General features: G+C 38.8%; 1 protein-coding gene across 7 annotated transcripts in view; it reads right to left on the bottom strand.

Annotated features, from left to right (window-relative positions):
- PWWP2A (PWWP domain containing 2A) overlaps positions 1–20,637 on the bottom strand; it is a 33,732-nt gene that overhangs the window by 4,734 nt on the left and 8,361 nt on the right. For 3 of the 7 annotated variants that reach the window (XM_070517137.1, XM_070517141.1, XM_070517142.1), the window contains one exon: positions 7,219–11,147. In XM_070517137.1, coding sequence (XP_070373238.1) covers positions 9,464–11,147 — 1,684 coding nt within the window. In that variant the 3' untranslated portion in view covers positions 7,219–9,463. Of the gene's footprint in view, positions 1–24; positions 145–7,218; positions 11,148–20,637 lie in introns of those variants that run through there. The other 4 variants (XM_044777717.2, XM_070517140.1, XM_044777718.2 and 1 more) reach the window with 4 other exon arrangements.

Genomic DNA, 20,637 nt, shown 5'->3' with positions numbered 1-20,637 from the left:
TGGCAGGGCTTAGCACAGACAGACCTGCCCGTTTCACTGTTAACTTCAATGCTCCCAGTCTGAATCCACAGTGGTCTGTCAGACACTGTAAGGGAGCAGCAGCACTCGTCACTGTCTGATGTAATAGCTGCCATTTGTTGAGACCTATGGTAGAAAAAACCAAGTTAACAAAAATAAAGCAGTCATTCAAGTTCTTTTTAATCCATTTACCAAAAAAGAAAAATTTAAAAATAAGACCAAAATTCAGTTGAATCTTCATAATGAATTTATTCTAGGTAATTTGCTGGCTTCACAGAATGTGAAGCTTTTGTACTAAAGGAAAACAGACTCAAGGTGTGTACACACCAGCCTTGGCCAGGAGAGGGCACCCTCCGGCCCTAGTCCATTCAGCAGCAAAATGCCTCAGGGCACACCGAGATGCGGCCCTCCAATGCTAACTCACATTTAACGTCCCCACAAAAAACTTTTCCTAGCCTAACACTAGCCTAGCGGTGGAGTCCTGATCTCAGTATTCAAGGAGGGCTGAAGTCGTCATCCCTATTCGTATTTGAACTCATCATTAAGGAGTTCAGAGACCCTGTTTCGCAGAATGACCAAAAACTGCCTGAATCCCTTTCTCCTTTAATGCCAGTGCCCACCAGCGCCCACCAGCGAATACTGCTGAGGCTGAACAGACTGCGAGATCACACCTGCTTGAAATAAGTGTGACGAGACAAGCTTTCTCACTTAGGCTTTCAGAACAGAGACTTCAAATACTAAGCATATTTCAAATAAAGGATTGCTATTTTAAGCCTTATTTTTTTAAACATATTTGCTTGTCTGCTTACTTCCCTACTTTAAGTATAAATAAACAACTCGTCTATCACATCAGTGTAGGCAACTCTGGGATCACTGATTTAGACAATGTTCAGTCCTTATAATAAAATATTTTTAAAATGGCAAGTTAAATCAGAAGCAGTACCACATAATTAAAAACTTTAAAAATGCTTTTCTGACACTGAAAAGGAGATAATTTATACACCTGACCTATAAACATAATTACTTCTGAATTTTAACTCAGAGAACAATTTTCTTAAATGAAGTTTAATAATGAGGTTATTTACCCTTTTGTTCCAGGAAAACTTAACTATACTATTTAGGTATATTTAATATACTATAAGTATTACTATTAACTATAACCTAACAGCAATCACACAAGAATAAAAGCAATCTGAAGGCACAATTTATCTCTGAACCTCTCCTTCCATAAGTACAACTTGTTAGCGTTCCACAATCACTCTGAAGAACCTCCTTTTGATTCTAGTCAAGAGTCAAGAAGCTGCCTCAGAGCAGATGGTCTTTCCCTGTGCATTTATTTCCCCCTCCCATCCCTTCAAACTCCACAGGAACTATTAACCTGCCAGTCTCTGGTCCACAGGGCCTGGCGCATGATTCTTTTCTGCTGGTGTTTAAGATGAGTTTCCCTCGATGCTTTTAGGGTCTCAAGAGTATTTCTTTAGAAATTGACCACATGCACAGGATCCATTAGGAAGAGTCAGGGACTCCTGGCAGTGATGCACTAAATGGAGAGAGACCCTCAGGAAAGGCAGCGATTTCATTGGAAATTACTTATTTTGTCCTTAAGAGAAAGCTTACATGCAAGCATGGCAACTATTCCTGGGAGGCAGCAGAGATATAAGGGGCAGATAAGAACAGGATACACAAACATTCAATTTCCCTTTTAGAGTGCATGAAAGAAGGAAGCAGAAAAGGTCATGCTCTCGTGGCAAAGCCCAGAATTAAAACCTAAAGAATTAAGATTATATACATGCACTTATTCAATGACTGAACATTCAATATAAATTTTCTCTTAATACAGTATAGTATGATGCAACATGACCAAGCAGGAAAAAGCATAAGTAACTGGTTAGAAAAATAGCTATTCAATTATTATTCTACAGTAATAGAATATTATTGTTTTACAAGAGATTCTGGTTTTCTAGCCCAGTGCTATTTCTCTGACCAGTTATTTTTCTAGGGCTTTACGAAACCGCATAGTTCTTCCCAGCATACCAGGACTCACACCAAGATGTACCGCTTCCAGCCTGATTTCCTGCTAAAAGCTACACTGTGGGGGGAAATCACAGGTTTGTAATCAACAGCATCTCAAAAATGAGCCATGGGTAAAAATGACTACCCTCTGGAATATACAGCCACAACGCACACAGATCAAGGCCTTGGAATGCGAGGTATTTCCCTCCTAGGAAGGGGAAAAAATCTCCTACTCAATCATACCAGTAGCAGTAAAAAAATAAAAGGGAATGTTCGAATTAACGTCCACTTTTTCACCATTTGGCAAAATACTAGAATAATAAAATGCCAGAATCCCAGGGGAACACAGCATCTGTGCAAATTAGCTAATTTCTGCTACTTAAAAGCTGACAAGTGTAGCTTTGTGGTTCTAATACCTTGGAAAAGCTCTCCCAAGAGGACATGCCCCTGAGCCCCACCAGCTAGGATACTTCTCATTCTCTTTGGAAGGATTTGGGATGTGCCAGGCTTCTGAGACGAGAAGTGGTCGAGACTACCATCCCTCCTATGTCAGCCCCTGTCCTTGGCATAAGGGAGAGCAGACGTGGAAGACTAAGACTCCTGGAACTGACGCCATCCCTAAATGAATGGGGCAAGAGTTGAAATACAACGTTCATGCATCCTCCTTCACTATAATCCCCATGACCTCCAACCCAGCTGCCTTCCACAAATGCCAGCTGGAAATAGTTCATGCTTACTTCTAGATATTTATGGATGATCATACTATGATTACTGTAATTTCCAGGTAACACTGTTATAACATTTTTTCTGTTTATACTGAGTGTATGTTGCAGAAATACCAAGCTACCAGAATGAAATTTCTATGCCAGACACAGAAAGTGGTGGTTGTGGTAATGATAGCAAGTATTTACACAGGCTTTGTGCCAAGCACTTTATTGCTTTAAATATTTAAATTCTCACAATTACCTTGAGGAGGTACTATTATTCTCTTCATTTCACAGATGATGACATTGAGGTCACCTGCCTAAGATCACACAGCTTGGAGTGGCAGAGCTAAGTCAGGCTCTGAATCTAGGAAATCTGGCTCAAGCACCTGTACTTTCAACCATGTGCCAGAAAAGTGGAAGAGAATGATTGTTTGTTCAATAAAAACGTGATATTGGGCACTAGTGGTGCACAAATGTTAATGAATGCTCCAGCTCACCAGCATCACCGGTGAGTTATAGACTCCTGAGTATGCCTTTCTATCTTCTACACTCAACAGGATGACCCTCACATTTCTACAAAAACATTCTCAGACAAGCAAAAATTCTGTGATATTTTACCAGGGGGAAAAGCTATATTCCTTCTAGGCTTTTCAATAGCTTTTAAGTGAATCTCTGTGCTGGAGAGAAATAAATAGGGACACTCAGAGTTACAAAATTATCTCACATATTAAAAAAAAAAAAAAGCCCTTGCTAAAACTTGATATGCATTATAATTTCAAGTTTTTTAGTTTACATGAAAAGGAAAAAAATGTGACAACAGTATAACACTTTAGCTATGGAGTATCCAGTTTGCCTTCTAGATACTGACACTGGGATAGAAAAAAGTATAAGGGGTTTTAAATCATGATTTCTGGTTAAGATTCAGATTTCTAAGGCAATAAAAGGATGTTAACTGTCACATTCTTATGGTACAAGGAAAATTCAGTATTTACATAATGGCTGTGTTTTCAGCTTTTTTTTTTTTAAAGGAAGATTAGCCCTGAGCTAACTACTGCCAATCCTCCTTTTCCTGAGGAAGACTGGCCCTGAGCTAACATCCGTGCCCATCTTCCTCTACTTTATATGTGGGACGCTTGCCACAGCATGGCTTGCCAAGCGGTGCCATGTCCACACCCGGGATCTGAACCGGTGAACCCAAGGCCACTGAAGCAGAATGTGCACGCTTAACCGCTGCGCCACCGGGCTGGCCCCTCAGCTTATTTTTAATGAGACTTTACAAAAATACCAGGAATTTGAAGAAAAAATAGTTAATTCATGCTTAAGTCAAGTTTTAAGACCAGGTATTTAAAAACTGATCTGTCTTCACATGAAAGGTTTAAGAAATTGTTTTACAAACAAAAACCATCTAATTTATTCAGCTGGAAAATGATAATTTGACTCACAAATTCAGCATTTTGATAAATCCTGATTATTTTTGAGTCTACAGTTTCTTTTCCTTTATATCTCCCTACAACCAATCTGTAATTTGTGCCATAATAACACAGACATCTATAAGAAAAAACTCAAGTTTGGCAGTTAGTTTTTTCAGAGATTAAGTAGATGCATTAAAATTTGACTCAATCCATCCCAAGATGGATTAAAAGGCATGATGTAAAAATTAACTTAAATCAATATTTTTACCAAAGTGTGGTACACAAGATGATCTCAGAATTTTAATAGATTTATCTACATATATCAAGGCATATTTGTTTTCCATTAATTGTACTGGCATAATAAGTGGAAAAAGTAAGAGTACGCAAATTTGAAAATATGGCAAAAATGTGATGGTATGTAAATAATTTAAGTTTTGGAAACTAATTAATTCTATTACTAAAATTATTAAAATGGTTTCCATATTCATAAGATTGTCTAAAACAATTGTTTTTGTCACTGGGAGGGGATGGTTTTAACCTAAACCGACTCTTAAGAGTACTTAGTGGGTAAATGCAAGCACACTAATTCACCTAAAACTTTCACCAAGAGGCGATTAGTCCTTAAAAATGGGGGCACCATTATGAGCACTGTCCAAGACTGCAGATTAATTAGGAAGGAATCCTGGAAGCCAGGCTGCCAGCATCATGTTCCTATCACAGGGCTTGACCAAGAAAAACACTCCTGTGACTTAATTTCCGAACACCTTTTAGAACAATACCATCCCAAATTTAAAAGATTTTTATCAAAAACCAAATTACAGACGGATAGTGGTGATGGCTGCACAACAATGTGAATGTACTTAATGCCACAGAACTGTACCCTTTAAAAAAATGTTTAAAATGGTAAATTTTATGTTAGGTACATTTAATGACAATTTTTAAAATACCAAACATAAAACACAAATTACAGTGCTCTATTAGTATGACAAGGAGAAAATTATTTCTACCTAAAGTCACAAGTGAAAAAATCCTTGAATCTATAAATGTTAAGTCTCTTACTTGAGTACAGATTAAACAAAAAAAGTTGAACTGTTTCTATTCTGATCTTAGTGCCAACTATGCAAGATAAAGACACCAAGACATCCTGGAAAACTAAAAATATATAGACCATCTATATCACTATGACTTTAAACTTCCTATTCCTTGATTCAAAATAGCACAACAGAGCATCTTAATTGCTAAAGCTTTCATTTTTTAATTCTATTCACTCCGTTGAATGAATACAGTAAGTGTACAAACTGTAAATACAGAATATGAAGAGCCTATTAACTAAGCCAGAACCAGATAAAAGTAATTCACGTAGCTTAGCTGTTTTATTTTCTCCTGGCAATTGGTACACCACTAGCCTCTTCTTCTATTTCTAAATTCCGTGTTACGCCTTTCAGTTAGAGATTGTTTTAACAGCAACCATATTAATGCAATCCCAAAGCAAACACTAAATTTGTCCCAACTTAGAAATAGGGTCTTCCTTCTCTCTGGCAAATTCCCTATTGGAGGCCATCACTGGGCCCAAGTCAAAATATCCTGAATCAAAACATTATCAACTTTACCAGACATATGCCAGTTTCTTCTCTGAGTACTTAACAAAGTGAATCAATCCAGCACAAACCACAGAAAACTTCACAATTTAAAAGGGAAATCTAATTTTAGATTCAAATTATAGATTTCTTAAAGTATTTCAATTGAGTTATTCTATATAAAGGTATGTATATGCATATAAAAGAATGTAAATGTGTATCTTTCCTTCAACATAACCAATATTAAGTACAACCTGCTCAAATAGGGGTGCATCTCAATCTTTTGTAAATTAGAAACTCGGACCCACTAATGCAAACATATCCATTTAGTTGACTTCAGTAACAGTTCCATATTCTTTGCCTGCAGTCTGTCTTCAGACGTATATTCCTGTCTAGTCTTGGTACTAATCTAAAATTACTATTTATAGATTTTCCCATCAAAACCAGAGGGACACACCATCAAGTCATGCAAATGGGCTTCAGACTAGTGAATTCTACTTCATCTCACTGATACCTTTTAGGTCTCTGTTTCCACAAATAAGTCAAATAGATATTTCCTTTCAAATAAACAGTCAGCTCTCTGGTCTATAAATTCTAGAAAACTAAAAGGGAAAAATACTCTGATGCTTTTAAATTTCTGAGAATTTCTAGAAATAAAGACATCTTTGTTTTTTGGGTTTTTTTTTGAAGATTGGTACCTGAGCTAACATCTGTTGCCAATCTTTTTCTTCTTTTCCCCAAAGCCCCCCCCCAGAACACAGTAGTATATTGTAGTTGTAGGTCCTTCTGGCTGTGCTATGTGGGACGCCACCCTGGCACGGCCTACATGAGCAGTGCCATGTCCATGCCCAGGATCCAAACCAGGGAGACCCCACGCTGCTGAAACAGAGCGCGCGAACCCACCCACTTGGCCAGAGCCGGCCCCATCTTTGGCTTTTTGGACAGCTCTTACTTCACCTGGTGTCTCCCCTTGTAATCCTTAGTTTTAGCCATTTTTCTTAGATGGCTGGAGATTTGGCCTAAACTGAGTTCTCTCTCTGCAAGAGGGAAAAACCCATTTGGTTATCTCTGTACAAAGAGTAAATGCCTCCTTTAATCATTTTAAAGAAAAATGTAAAAGAAAAATGGCTACAATTCCCCCAATTCAAATCCATCTCCATCTGTAGTAGACACTAGACAAATTTATCTGGCTGCTTAAGAAATTTCTATTTGAGTAAAACGTTAATGTGCAGCTATTGGATTAGTGTATGGAATGTATATTTTAAGACTACAGAAATTCTTTAAAATTTGTTTCCCTATTCCCTAAACTTCAGATAAAATATGCCAAACTGCCAGTTTAGAATGGAGGGATCATTCGGCATGATAATTAGAGATCATGCACACTTGTGACTATGCTTCAACCTTTCCTCAAAGGGATGGACTAGAGGAAACTGGGTGTTACTTTTGTATTCAACAATCATGATTTTATTATTTTCTTTCTTTTTTCCCATAGCTTCTGAAACAAATCAAATCTGATTTATGCCACAAGAGCACATTTGCCAAACCACTTGACTTGATTACCAATATCCTGTCAAAACCACTATGTTATGATAAACTCACCTGGATCTTTCTTTACATAAAGACTTTGAATTACATATTTTAGGTGGCTTTTTGCACTACCCTGTTTAAGCCTTTCTGAGCTTTAGATTGAAATCTAATTCAAATCTGAAATTGTAATTCAAATATATCTGAATGAACAAGTTTATTAATCTGAAACAAATACTCAGATAATTTAAGATACTTCCTCAAAACTCCTCAATCACGCTGTGAACTTCTTTCAACCTGTTATAATCAAAGAACTTCAAAAATAGTATAGTTGTTTCTGTTTGCAGGAAAGAATATGTTCTATTCAAGTGAAACATCTTTTTATTCAATTGTGTGTTTATTATAATCAAAAAGCATTGACTGAGTTCCTCAGAGGAAATTCTACTTGCTTTTGCAGAAATCAGTACATAAATCATAGAAGTCCATAATCTTAAGGAAGCTGACAGACTATTGATTTTCAATCTCTATTAATCTTTTCATCATTAATTCCACAGTAACTAAGATATTTCAACTTGGATTACTTAGAAAACTGCAAAAAGTTGCTCTTTAAGTTTCAAGTTTCCAAAAGTGTCAAACTGACACTGTATCAAATTTAAAAGTTAGACACAAAAGTATGAAAGCAACTTAAAAATCTTGGGATAAACTTGCCTCCAGAGGCAATCAGATATATTTTTCACTAACAATACAAAGCTAAAAATGCAAAGAAATCAAATCGTAGGGACAGATGGACCATGCAGAAAATAGTAGGCTAAGTTACCAGCCCCAACAGCAATGGGACTTGAGGCAGAAGACCAAGCAGAAAAGAGACTGGTTCTAATTACCCAAATATAAATTTTTTTTAAAAAAATGAAGCATGTGGTGAAATATTAAGGCTAAAAACAAAAAAATTAAAACCCACACATTTATGAGAAATTGGCAGGAGAAGGGTCTCAAATCTAGAAGCATATCAGACCTCTATACAACAAAACCTCATTTTAAGAGTATACTGATTAATCACTTACTATTTGATTTTACCTACGCTCAGATAATATATTCTCTGATAGGGAAAATAGGAAAATAAAAGTTTGATTTTTCACTTCGTCTACACACTATTACAAAGAATAATTTTCTACCAACTTGAAATTTTTCAAAGCTTTTTGAGAAACACACACAAATAATTTGGATTTAGTTGATTTTATTTACAGCTTGTTTTTTTACATTTCAGAGCATTACACAATTACATTTTCTCATTTTCTGACCTGCAAACAGATACCTTAAATGAAAATATTTTTTAAAAATTATCAAATTAGGTACATCCAAAATGCAACAATTACACATATGACAATTAATTCACAAAGTGTAATTTACTAGGACGTATCCTAAGAATTTAGGAACAGCCAGTCAGGAAATCTGACCAAATTCAGCAATCGACTATTTACATATCCAAAGACAAAGCTATCTAAACTCCCAAACCAGAAGTTTGAAAGTTTTTGTTAAATAACCATTGGACGAAAGAGAGAGAGTGATGATTCAAACCTAGCCAGCTGTGACAGTCTCAATCTCAAATACTGGGATAGTTACCCAGTCTGCAACTGAATAGCAAGCATCTCAGTTTTTCAGACACCTATGCGCCATTCTTGCACCATTATGCACATAGAAAGGCTAAGTGTTCGTTAATTAAAAAGCAAGTAGTCATTAAATATCCACACTATTCCCCCCAGCTCACCAGCCCTTACTGCAATCCCGAATATGCAACCTGTGTCACATAGTGACAGGCTATATTTTATATATATGTGTATATACACACACACATATGTACGTGTCCGTATATATATACACACATACACACAGTACTAGGTACAAATGGCAATTAACAGTCCCTGCGAAAATTCATTTTCAGTTGAGGCTATGGCTCCTATGCCTTGGGATGGTTTTAGACGTCAAAACTGAAAAATACTGCTAAAATCTCACTTCCTTAAGACAAAATTTGATTGCTTGTTCAGTTTAAGCTTCTCAGTCTAAAAATGGCTATAAGGTAAGTATAAAAAAAGCAGCCAACTGAGTGCAATTTCTCTCTCCAATTTGGCCAGGCTATTTCATAGAAGTTACTCCTAACTAAATTAGGAGATCTGTGGCGCCTTCCAATGGTTCTTGCCTACCTTACTGTCCATGTTCACGTTTCAAACTGTGTCAACAGAGCCCGCACTTCAGGGGTCAGCTGCTTGGCAGCCTTAGCTGCCTCTGTGATAGCCTTGCGATACAGGCCCTTTCTCTTCTTATTAAAGCGTGACTGGAAGTTTTCTAAAAAGGGGGAGAGTTGCGAAAGAGCAAGGAAAGACGTTGTTGGAGACCCAAACCATGAAATACGGGCCTCCTGTCGAACTAAAAGGCCGTTATCTTTCCGGCTCACAGTTATAGTAAGAATACGGGCTGGCCACCAAGGGAAGCCATATATCTTGGCCCAAACAATGTCCCCTACACATATGGTCCTGCCATCTGGTGTGACGCATTTAGAGACGTTTTTGGAAAAGACTTTCATTTTCAAGGAATTACTGAGCTTTTTCTCTTCCTTTGAAGAGGAGGAAGTGGAGGAGGTGGAAGGTGCATGCATACTGCCTGGAGGAAAATCAAAGCTTTCAGAAGAACTACACTCAGAGTTGGAGGATTTCAGATCATCTGTGCTATCAATGCTACACACTGAAGCACTGGAAGAGTCAGATTTCTTTTGATTTAGGGTCATGTAAACAGAGATATTGCTTTTGCTGCCCTTTTTGCCCAGTGTCTGTGGTTCCTCCTGCTCACCAGGCACAAGCACTTCGTTTGTGTCCTGAACCTCACAGCTGGCCTCTTCAGGGCCGTCTGAGGGACTCTGATTTTCTGAAGGGGCCTCACCTGCTGAGCGGGTAGAGGTGCAGCGAGACTGGGGCTTGGGTGCCATCTTGCCACTCCGCATTTTCTCAAGTCCTGTCTTCAGAGAGGAGTCATTTTCTTCATTCCTGTACCTTTGTGGTTTTAAACGAACCCGGGGTGGAAGGGAACCTGAGCTAGGATTCTGATAGCGGCGTGTGAAATGGACTTTTGAATGTGCATTTTTGGACGTAGAGGTTTCACTTTGCTTCTTTTGTGCCTTTTCTTTGGCAATTTTCAACACTTCCCGAGCTTTTGCATGATCCATGTTCTTACTCTGGAGCACTTTTTTAGTACTTAACTGAGCTTTTGATGTGTTGGCCTGAGCAGAAACTTTGACTACTCTGCCTCTGCTGTGAGCAATATTTGAAACCTTAACCACAGCGTTTCTTTTCTGGCTTTCATTTTGGTTTTTCCCATCCACTTTATGGTCAGTTTTCAGTTTTTTGTTCACAGTAGTTACGCTTTCATTTCTCCGTTTTTTATCTTCATATTTAGAAGAGTCACTTGCACTACTACCTTTTCTAATTTCCTTTTTTTCAGCAACAACACTGTTTTTACATTTGTCACACAGGACTTGCCTGGGCCGTAGTTTAATAGCATTCATTATTGAAGTAGGTTCTTCCCTGTACATCTTTCGTTTGGGTCGTTTAATTTTCCGAGGAGGTGGCTGAGGTATTGATTGGTTATATGTGTCCCTGATAAACAAAGGGGGAGGATAAGGTGCTCCTTCGTGGAAGAGAGGAGGTGGTTTGGAAGTCCACAGGCTTTCAGCCAAGCTCGGCTCGGGAGGCGGGACAGGAGAGGGATCCCCAGGAACAGCACCACTCGCTCCACGCTGGACTTCTGTCCCTTCTTGGAATGTATTACTTTGGAGCTGCATGGCTTCGGGTTTATCCTTATATTCCCTTTTGGGAAATACTGTCACAGGGATCCCATGGGGCCCAAACCTTTGAAAGAAATGAAAGAAAAAAAGAAGCCATTAAGTTACGTCTGTAATTCAATTTCTTAAACAACACCTAATGTTTATTTGTATGACCTTTCCTGAAAACTATTTCATATAAAAGAACAAAACAAGAATCTACTGGCCACCTCCCCTCAAAAGTCCCAAGGCCCTCCTACATTTTATTGGTCCTACATTTTAGGTGCAAATAGAAATACTCAAATGGTTGCTCTAAGCAATGCCAGGACAGCTGATCTAATGTAAGAGACCTTTTGAGTCTTGACTCAGAAGGGATGTTCTATCAGATAGATTAATATGAAGAGTCATCTAATATTACGCTCACTGAACTGAAGACAGCATGTCCAGGAAATGGAACTGTAAAACTGTTAACACATATCTTCCCCTGGTTATAACAGCTTTCAAAAGCTTCACAAAACAAGTTCAGCCTTAACTACCCAAAAACACTGATTCAGTAAAATCCCATCTCAACTTTATTGCTTAATTGCTAAAGATTCCAGGACAGCTGCTCCTTTACTCTTGCATCCCAACCCTTAGGCCCTTCATCCACACAGCCCTCTCCCCACAACTACAAGAACACAAAAATACTAGAAATTCAGATACTCAAATCACTTTAAAACCAGACAGGTTTAGAGCTGTGGCCTTCTAACTTCTTAAAATCACATCGCACATTAGGAAATATTTTCACATTGCAATCCAATAAGAACAATTATGTATGTATACATGCACGCTTATATACATACAGTAAATAAACATACAATTAAGCAAAAATTTCACTAAATACTTAACCTTATGTTATGTGATATATAATGCTATTTTTTTCTACTCTGGTCTATTTCATTTGTTTTAATGCTAATCAGACACATTAAGTGGATTTCAAAACTCCCTTATGGGTCCAGATCCAGTTTGCAAAGCACTGGCATAGAAACAAATCTTTACAATTCTCAGTTTCTAATAAAACAGGGGTCAATAACCTAATTTCTCATGTAGAATTAGAAATAACTGTGGCTCAACCTGTCTGGGCTAAACATCAAGAATCTTTAAGCTAAACTTGCTATCCTCAGATTCCTGCACATAAAACAGTATCACACTACCAAATAAATTCATCATGTACATACAACATGTTAATTTTATGCACTATTTGATTCAAACAGTATTAAACACAACACAATGCTAATGTCGATCCTTTAAGGCACAGGTGCTTAGAACCCAGGATCAGCTTCAGGTAGTCAGGTAGAATGGCTGACATTAGATGCAAATGTTTTATATGTCTGTTTTCCTGGAGTCTTTGGTTCTCAGGTTCTCTAAAATGCCCTTAAGCCCCCAAAAAAGGTTGAGAATACCTCTGTTGAGATTAGGTACTTCCGGCTGTGGACACACCTAAACGCAGGCAGGAATATAGGAAGAGCCAACACCAACAGGATATCTGCTTCTAACACCTAATAGTTTTCTTCCTAAAGTCTTTTGTCAGCTTGGCTACCACCAACCAACAACTTAAAGCAAATACTTACAAACCACAAAGGAAGAAGACTATTTTACCTGGAGTGGGACAAGTTTGGGTCTGGGCTAGTCCACAAAGGAAGGACACCCTCCTCACTGTATCAGACTCTGCAAAAGGGAGGCCTCTTATTCTAGGAGCATCTGAGACCTAAGTGTTTGCTTCCTTACTCCTTGACTGCAAGGCACTTTGAGCATTTAGCCTTTTCTTATACACAGTCACTCAATAACCACTTTTTCAAGACAGGACGAAGAAGAGGTGATTTATGTGTTTTAACGTAGAACTATGTAAAATATAACTTATCTGAAGTGAGACCACTATTAACAACAAAATTTTCAAAGTCGTAAGAAGCCATCATTTTACCCCCATCACTCTTTCACATGATGTTTCCATAGGTGAATAAACAACAAATTTCCTTTCTTTTATTAGGAAGAACTAAACTACAATCATCTTAATGTTCGGGGTGAAGTTTCACAGCTCTCTCTTACCAACTTCCTATCCTCAGTGAGGCATTACTAACCCTCCCTACATGCAGTTTTGCACGTGTAAAACGGGATAACACTATGTCCTGCCTTAAAGTATCAGGTGAAGATTAATAGGTCAATAATGTTAGCCATTTTTCTTGGCTAAAATTTACTTCATTTAAGTAATTCGATCTTATTTTCAACTAATACTTTACTAGAGTTTGGGATCCTTTCTGTATCTTTATTATCTCAATGCAAGGATAACCCAGCCAATTATTTTAAAGCTGTTTCTAACAAATGAGCTGTGGAATCTGATATGTTTACCCTCATGGAGTTTAGCAACAAAACTATGGTCTCTTAAAAATCCTAAAACCTAATTCCTGCAACACAACACTGTGCTGTTCAAAAGTGGAGACTCCACAGCCCTGCCCAAGACTGACTCAGACTGTGCCAGGGTGGAAGCCAGGGTCTGCACTGTTAGCAGGCCCTTCTGCCTCAGCTTGTCCTAAGGTGACGATACTTCTGTCCCCTGTGAACGCCCACCAAAGGGCGACCTCGGCAGAGGAAGGCTTCCCGATCAGTGAGATGGCAGGCTGACTACTGGCCCTCACCTGAGCTTTTTCTAAAAGAACGCGTTACAAATACTCTAGGAGTTGACTAAAAAGACACAAAGTCTCTCCCCACCCCTTCTTTGTGCAGAAGGAGGGTATTTATTAACTATTAGTGACTCACTCTGACCCTTACCCACCTTCAGGCTGCTTTAATCACTACCCAAAAATTCTAAAGGAGAAATATTCAAGTGTTATGGCTTAATTAAAAATAACTTCTGGGGAAAACTAGGTGAGTGTACAAGAGACTTCTCTGTACTATCTCTGCAACTTCCTGTGAATCCATAAAAAGTTTTTAAAATAGCTATCTTCTTAATAACTTAGGAGTAACAGGTGCCAAAATTTTGAGGAGGGAGAATAGTGGGGCTTAATAGTCATTTTGTGTCAAGGCAAGAGAAAATCACTATGAAAAAGAATCCTCGGCTAATATAAAGGTGAAACAAATGTAAATGTATTTAAGCCAGAATTCAAAATGTGGCTATTATAGGAAGTACGATATTTCTGGTATTTGGGTTCTACTTTAGATGTGAATTTTATTGATGACTAAAATTCAGTAACAGCTTTGCCTAAATGAAGCCTTTATTCACCCACTGATAAGCTTTACAGAATTATGGTATTTGCTCAAGATTTCTAGCATTACCAATCAATCCTATAGCTAACTATGCCTCATTTTTTGGAGTGAAGCTCGTAACAATCATCCAAATTCCCTTTCCAAAGGAATACCTCAAACAAACTAAAAATGTTTACCAACAACTCCATTTTTTTTAAGTCAGATATATTTAGAATTCTTACCTCTTACTCTGAAAGTGTTTTTAAAATGCTGATGTAGTGTCCATCAGCCTTAACTTCACAGCAAACTCAATCAACTCATCTCTTGACCTTAGATTACATTATTTTCCTTCCTGTTTACAACAGTTTAATAGTGCTCAACTGATTCTCATTTTCTTCCCTCAATTCTGGTTGCCAAGCTCCAACTGCAGGAGGAAATTCTTTTTAAAATATTATACAATAAAAATAAAGAAACAGGGCCGGCCCGGTGGCATAGTGGTTAAGTTCCCACGCTCCACTTCAGCAGCTCGGGGTTCACAAGTTCAGATCCCAGGCACAGACCCAGCACCACTCATCAAATCACGCTGTGGCAGTGTCCCACATAAAGTGGAGGAAGATTGGCACAGATGTTAGCTCAGGGCCGATCTTCCTCACCAAAAAAATAAATAAATAAAAATAAAGAAACAAAAAACTAAGGTATTACAAACTTTAGGCTACCAAACAGAGGTCCTGAGGAATTCAACACTCAGGAAAAAAGTTCAGGAGGGTTAGTTGAGACAGACCCCAACATTCTGGCTGGACCAAATCTCTATCCAATAAACAGATCAACAGAAGAGAAGAAGAATCCTTCCCCTCCCAGAATTGTTCTCCTCTTACAGAGTCTGCAGTAGGAAAAAATTATGTGCAATTAACCACTTGAAAAATAGTATCCAGATTTATTTCATTTCAAGCAGATGATTTCAGAAACAACCGCTCCTTAAATTAGCAAGATTAAATTATAAAGGGAGGAAAACTGTGAAGCAAGCTTATTTCGGTTCATATTTCATCTCTGTGAGATTGGTTATTATGTCAAAGTTTAATCTCAGGACAAATGAAAGAAATTCAATAGTCAACTACATGCAACAGAAAATCTTACAAAATAAACGTACATCTGTGCCTGAAAAAATTAAAACTATGAGCTAGCACACCCACTTCTGGGTGTATACCTACAATAACTGAAAACAGGGTCTCAAAGAGATATTTGCACACCCATGTCCAAAGCAGCATTATTCACAATAGCCAAAAGGTGGAAACAACCCAAGTGCCCATCAATGGATGAATGGATAAAATGTGGTATATACATACAATGCAATATTATTCGTAGTTAAAAAGGAAATATTGTGGCCGAGTGGTTAAAGTTCACACTCCACTTCAGTGGCCGGAGTTTGCAGGTTCAGATCCCACGCGTGGACCTACACCACTCATCAGCCATGTTGTGGTGGCATCCCACATACAAATAATAGAGGAAGACGGGCAAAGATGTTAGCTCAGGGCTAATGTTCCTCAAACAAAAAGAGGAAGATTGGCAACAGATGTTAGCCCAGGACCAATTTCCCACACCCCCCAAAAAAGGAAATCCTGTCAAATGCTACAGCATGGATGAACCTTGAGAACATTATGCTAAGCAAAATAAATCAGTCACAAAAAAACAAATACTGTATGATTGCACTGACATAAGATATCTAAAGTAGTAAATTCATTGAAACACAAAGTAGAATGGCGGCTACCAGGGGCTAGGGGGAGGGGAAAATGGGGAGTTGTTTAACGCATATAGAGTTTCTGCTTTGCAAGATGAAAAAGTTCTAGAGATCTTTTTCACAATAATGTGAATGAACTTAACACTACTAACTGATCTATACACTTAAAAATGGTTAAGATGGTACATTTTATGTTACGTGTCTTTTTTGCCACAATTAAAAAACTTTTCAAACTGTGTATCTACTAATGTAGAGGAGAAAGTTTGATGAGAAACAGTGAATTTCATGGTGGCAAAGGAATTATCAGCTCAAGAGAAATAACAGTCAGTGCCCTGGAGAATAACAGGACAACATGCCGCCCTAAGCGAGAATCTCAGGGAACACGTCAAAGACGCCACACGCCTGCGCTGTGCTGCTGCGAGAACAGCACTGCCCGCGCAGCCTGAGCCTCTCATGAGCAAGGAGCAGGCGACCCTATGCCAGGAATAGCCCCTATTACATGTATTCTTTATTATCCTGCAACCAAATGCAATGCACGATCATTTACTGGAGGAGGAAAAAAGTTTTAATGGACATTACTGGCAAAATTCACAAAATAATGAAATACGGGCTGCGAATTTGATAAAGCACTGTCAATGGTTCTTGAATTTGAAAACTGTATTGTGGTTACGTCCGAGAATATCTTTATCTTAGGACATAATTGCTCAAGTGTTACGGGGTAAAGGAGGACGACGTGTGCAACCTATTCCCTAACAGTTCAAGAAGAAACTGTGTACACCAAGAATGATAAAGCACGTGGCGAAATGTTAAAACTCAGTGTACGTTGTTATAGACCTTTATGATTTCAACAAAATAACTGAAAAACAAATTAGTGAATCTAGATAGACTTTATAAGAGTTCTCTATGTTTGAAATTATTTCAAAATAAAGTTTAAAAAACTAGTTTTTAAAAAGTATAATCTTAAATACAGTTTACCTCAGTTCCACCAAAAATACTGTTTTATATACTGTTAATCAAAGTATACAAAAAAAAGGGGCCACCCCCTGCCCAGTGGTTGAGTTCCTGGCTCCGCTTTGGTGGCCCAGGGTTTCACCAGTTCAAATCCTGGGCCGGACATGGCACCACTCATCAGGCCACGCTGAGGTGGTGACCCACATGCCACAACCAGAAGGACCCACAACTAAAATATACAGCTATGTACTGGGGGGCTTTGGAGAGAAGAAGGAAAGACAAGAAAAAAGAAAAAAGAAAATTTGTCCTACTTGAGCATAAATGTCAGCAAACTCACCTCAAGTGCCACTAAGCACAAACTCTACATTGGAATGCAAGTATGCTAATTATCGGAGAGTATAAAGCGAGGTCCCAGCTGTGGGGCCCAACTTCAGGAGTGACCAGAAGGCACCAGTCCCTGCCACAAGGCTGCAAGCGCAGAGGGAAAGGAACCCCCGCAGATGGCGCGCAGGAGGGTGCTCTGCAGGAACAGACCACACCCAGAAGCGCCTAGCAGATTAAGAGAAGAGTGGTTACCTATTTTTGAATGTTGGTAACCAACTTAAGTTGGTTTACAAAGTAAAACACTGAGCAGGTGAGGCAACAACCACGAGGACCAACGCAGCACAGGAAGCGCCATCAGCAGCCTGCTGCCCTCCTCCACAGGAGCCAGGCAGGAGGCTTCAACAAGCCCTGAAGTAACAGTGGTCGCAGCCGAGAAGCCGGGGGCAGAAGAGGCTGTGCACGAGGGCGGGCGTCATTAGCACGGTCAGGGAGAGTGCAAGGAGGGAGAACGCTAGTTTCTGGAGAGGAGGTCAGTCAGGATGTCTGATTACACAGTGACGGGAATGAAAGCGTCCAAACCATTTTGTTAAAAACTGAAGCTCAGCTATGCTTGTCTGGTCCCATCATTCAGTAAGTACAAGGAAGAGCACAAAAATACCTTCCTTTCCCTAACTTTGAAATGTGTCATTCTCAAGGGTGAGCCCTTTTCAACTGTTTTAAAAGCATCCAAGCAGCAGAGACTTTAAGGACTCAATTTCCCTGATGCGACTGTAACTTCTCTTCGTGAGAAGGCCCACCATTCCTCACTAGCCATCGGCCCAGGGCTTAGTGGGAACACAGGAATGAGCTGTCTCCCACTCTCCATTCATGCAAGAAGCTCCTAGTTCTCTCACTCCCTCGTACAGTAATTGTCATCCTTCCTCATTAAGCACAAGGGGGAAGTTATACTTCACCAGTGTTATCTGAAGCTTCTACAGTCTCTCAAGGTATTTTAAAGATGCAGATTATACTGTGGGCCACAATACAATGAATTTAAGTTAAGTGGCTATTCAAGCAAGCCCATATTAACTGACTATAATAGCTGTTGTCATTCATCCTACTTCTGCTACTCAGTAGCTACTGCATAAAATAGAATAATAGTTAACACTTACTATATGGCAAGTACTATTCTAAATATGTACTCATTTACATTAATAGATATAATCATCACAACAGCCCTATTAAAGTACTATTATTATCCCCATTTTACAGTTGAGGAAACTAAAGAACAGAGAGGGTAAGTGACCTCTCCAAGATGACACAGCTAGTAAGCAGTAGAACCAGGATAGAAATCCAGGCAGTCAGCCCAAAGTCGGGTTCTTAACTACTGCCTCCCCTCATCTCATCAAGTTACTTAAGCCTCTTCTCGACCTCGCTTCCCCACGAAGGGAGTGGAGCAGCTAGCAGGTCCACACGCTCTTTTCTGAATTCTATGGATGTAGACAGGCTTCAGAATTTGTAATTTTTCTGGTTTGCAAAAGATAATAAGCACCCTATTATCAAGCGTATTAACATTTCAGCAACTAAATGAAAGGACATTCACACTAAATGGGATAAATAGACTTAACAGCCTCACATAATTTCAGGTTAGGATAGGTTTTGCCACCAAAAAAAGTAAAAAACTAACAAAAGTTCAGTTTTCAGAGCTTTTTGGATTTTGGAATTGCAATTAAGTAACATGATAGAACTGTCAGCGTGATTAAATAAAAATGGGGGCCGGCCTGTGACCGAATGGTTAAGTTTGCCTGCTCTGCTGCAGCGGCCCGGGGTTTCGCTGGTTCGGCTCCTGGGCGCAGACATGGCTCTGCTCATCAGGCCACGTTGAGGCAGCGGCCCACATGCCACAACTAGAAGAACCCACAACTAAAATATACAACTGTGTACTGGGGGGATTTGGGGAGAAAAGGCAGGGAAAAAAAAAGGATTAGCAACAGGTGTTAGCTCAGGTGCCAATCTTTAAAAAAAAAAAGATTAAATAAAAATGTACATAATTGCTTACCATACGGGCTAGTACACAGTAAGCAGGCACAATATATGGTAATTATTATATTAAAATTAAAATTATTCCATTTTGTTAACTGTAAGTGAATAGATGATGTATTTAACTGAAAGCCCCAAGTATTACAAGGGTTCTGCAGGAATTCTGGGTGCCCAAACGGTGAGAAGAGGAGGACGACGACTAGCAGCATAAAAACAAAACATGCTCCAGTGATGAACCAGAGTACCAGGAAACATCTTCCTGCAGTAACTGGTGGGGAGGGAGCTGCAGCAAAGTCTTAAAAGGAGGGCCTGCCCAGTGGTGCAGTGGTCAAGTTCGCATGTTCCACTTCAGCGGCCCGGGGTTCGCTGGTTCGGATCCCGGGTGCCGACATGGCACTGCTTGGCAAAAGCCATGCTGTGGTAGGCGTCCCATGTATAAAGTAGAGGAAGATGGGCATGGATCTTAGCTCAGGGCCAGTCTTCCTCAGCCAAAAGAGGAGGAGTGGTAGTAGTTAGCTCAAGGCTAATCTTCCTCAAAAAAAAAAAAAAAAAAGTCTTAAAAGAACACTCTCTAGCCATAACAATTTACTCAAATCTTCTAAAAAAAAGTCTATTCAATACTCTTTTATAAAAACCACAGATAGCTTTTGGAGGTGGGGAAAAAACAGGTTAAACACTAATAATTTAGATGTTAAGCTCTCAATCATATACCTTCAAACAATCCTCTAAAAAAACTTAACCTGGATAAATAGGTTTTGAAATAAAAATGGAAACAACTATAGTAGAGAAAACACATGCTTCGGTCTATTTAAAAGCAAAAATAGTAATAACAGCTGTATAGTATTCAAATTATTTAACTTCCTAATAGTAAATTCTTCTTTTAAAATAACCATCCAAAAAAATGATAATACCCACAAAGTGGCAAAGTATTTTTAAGAGTAGACAAATGTTGACTTCACTTGCATACATCACCTACAGAAACATACTAGACATTTTCCCAAGAAAATGAACACTGGTATGAAAGGATCTTTTTAATTATGAATGTAAGTACTCATCACAGTCTTCAAACACTTGGACACAATTCCCTTGGTCCTGGCTCTAAGATACCAATAAGCAGTTTTAAGTTTTCTATGTTTGCCATTATGATTTCTATGTACTTTCACTATTTCTTTTGTAGCGTGTCCAGCAGGTCCACCACACAGAGGTCTAAATATTTCTCAACAGATAGGCTTTTTTAAAAAGGCACCTTATTCAATTTATTTCACTATTCCTATTCTACCAAAAACAGGTAGTCCTTACTGTATGTTAGTCTTTAAATTGTTTTCCAATT

The sequence above is a fragment of the Equus asinus genome, chromosome 9 (genome assembly GCF_041296235.1).
Source record: "Equus asinus isolate D_3611 breed Donkey chromosome 9, EquAss-T2T_v2, whole genome shotgun sequence".
In the NCBI taxonomy this organism is placed as follows: domain Eukaryota; kingdom Metazoa; phylum Chordata; class Mammalia; order Perissodactyla; family Equidae; genus Equus; species Equus asinus.
The sequence above is the reverse complement of the archived record's forward strand: the minus strand, read 5'-3'. Positions and strand labels throughout refer to the sequence as shown.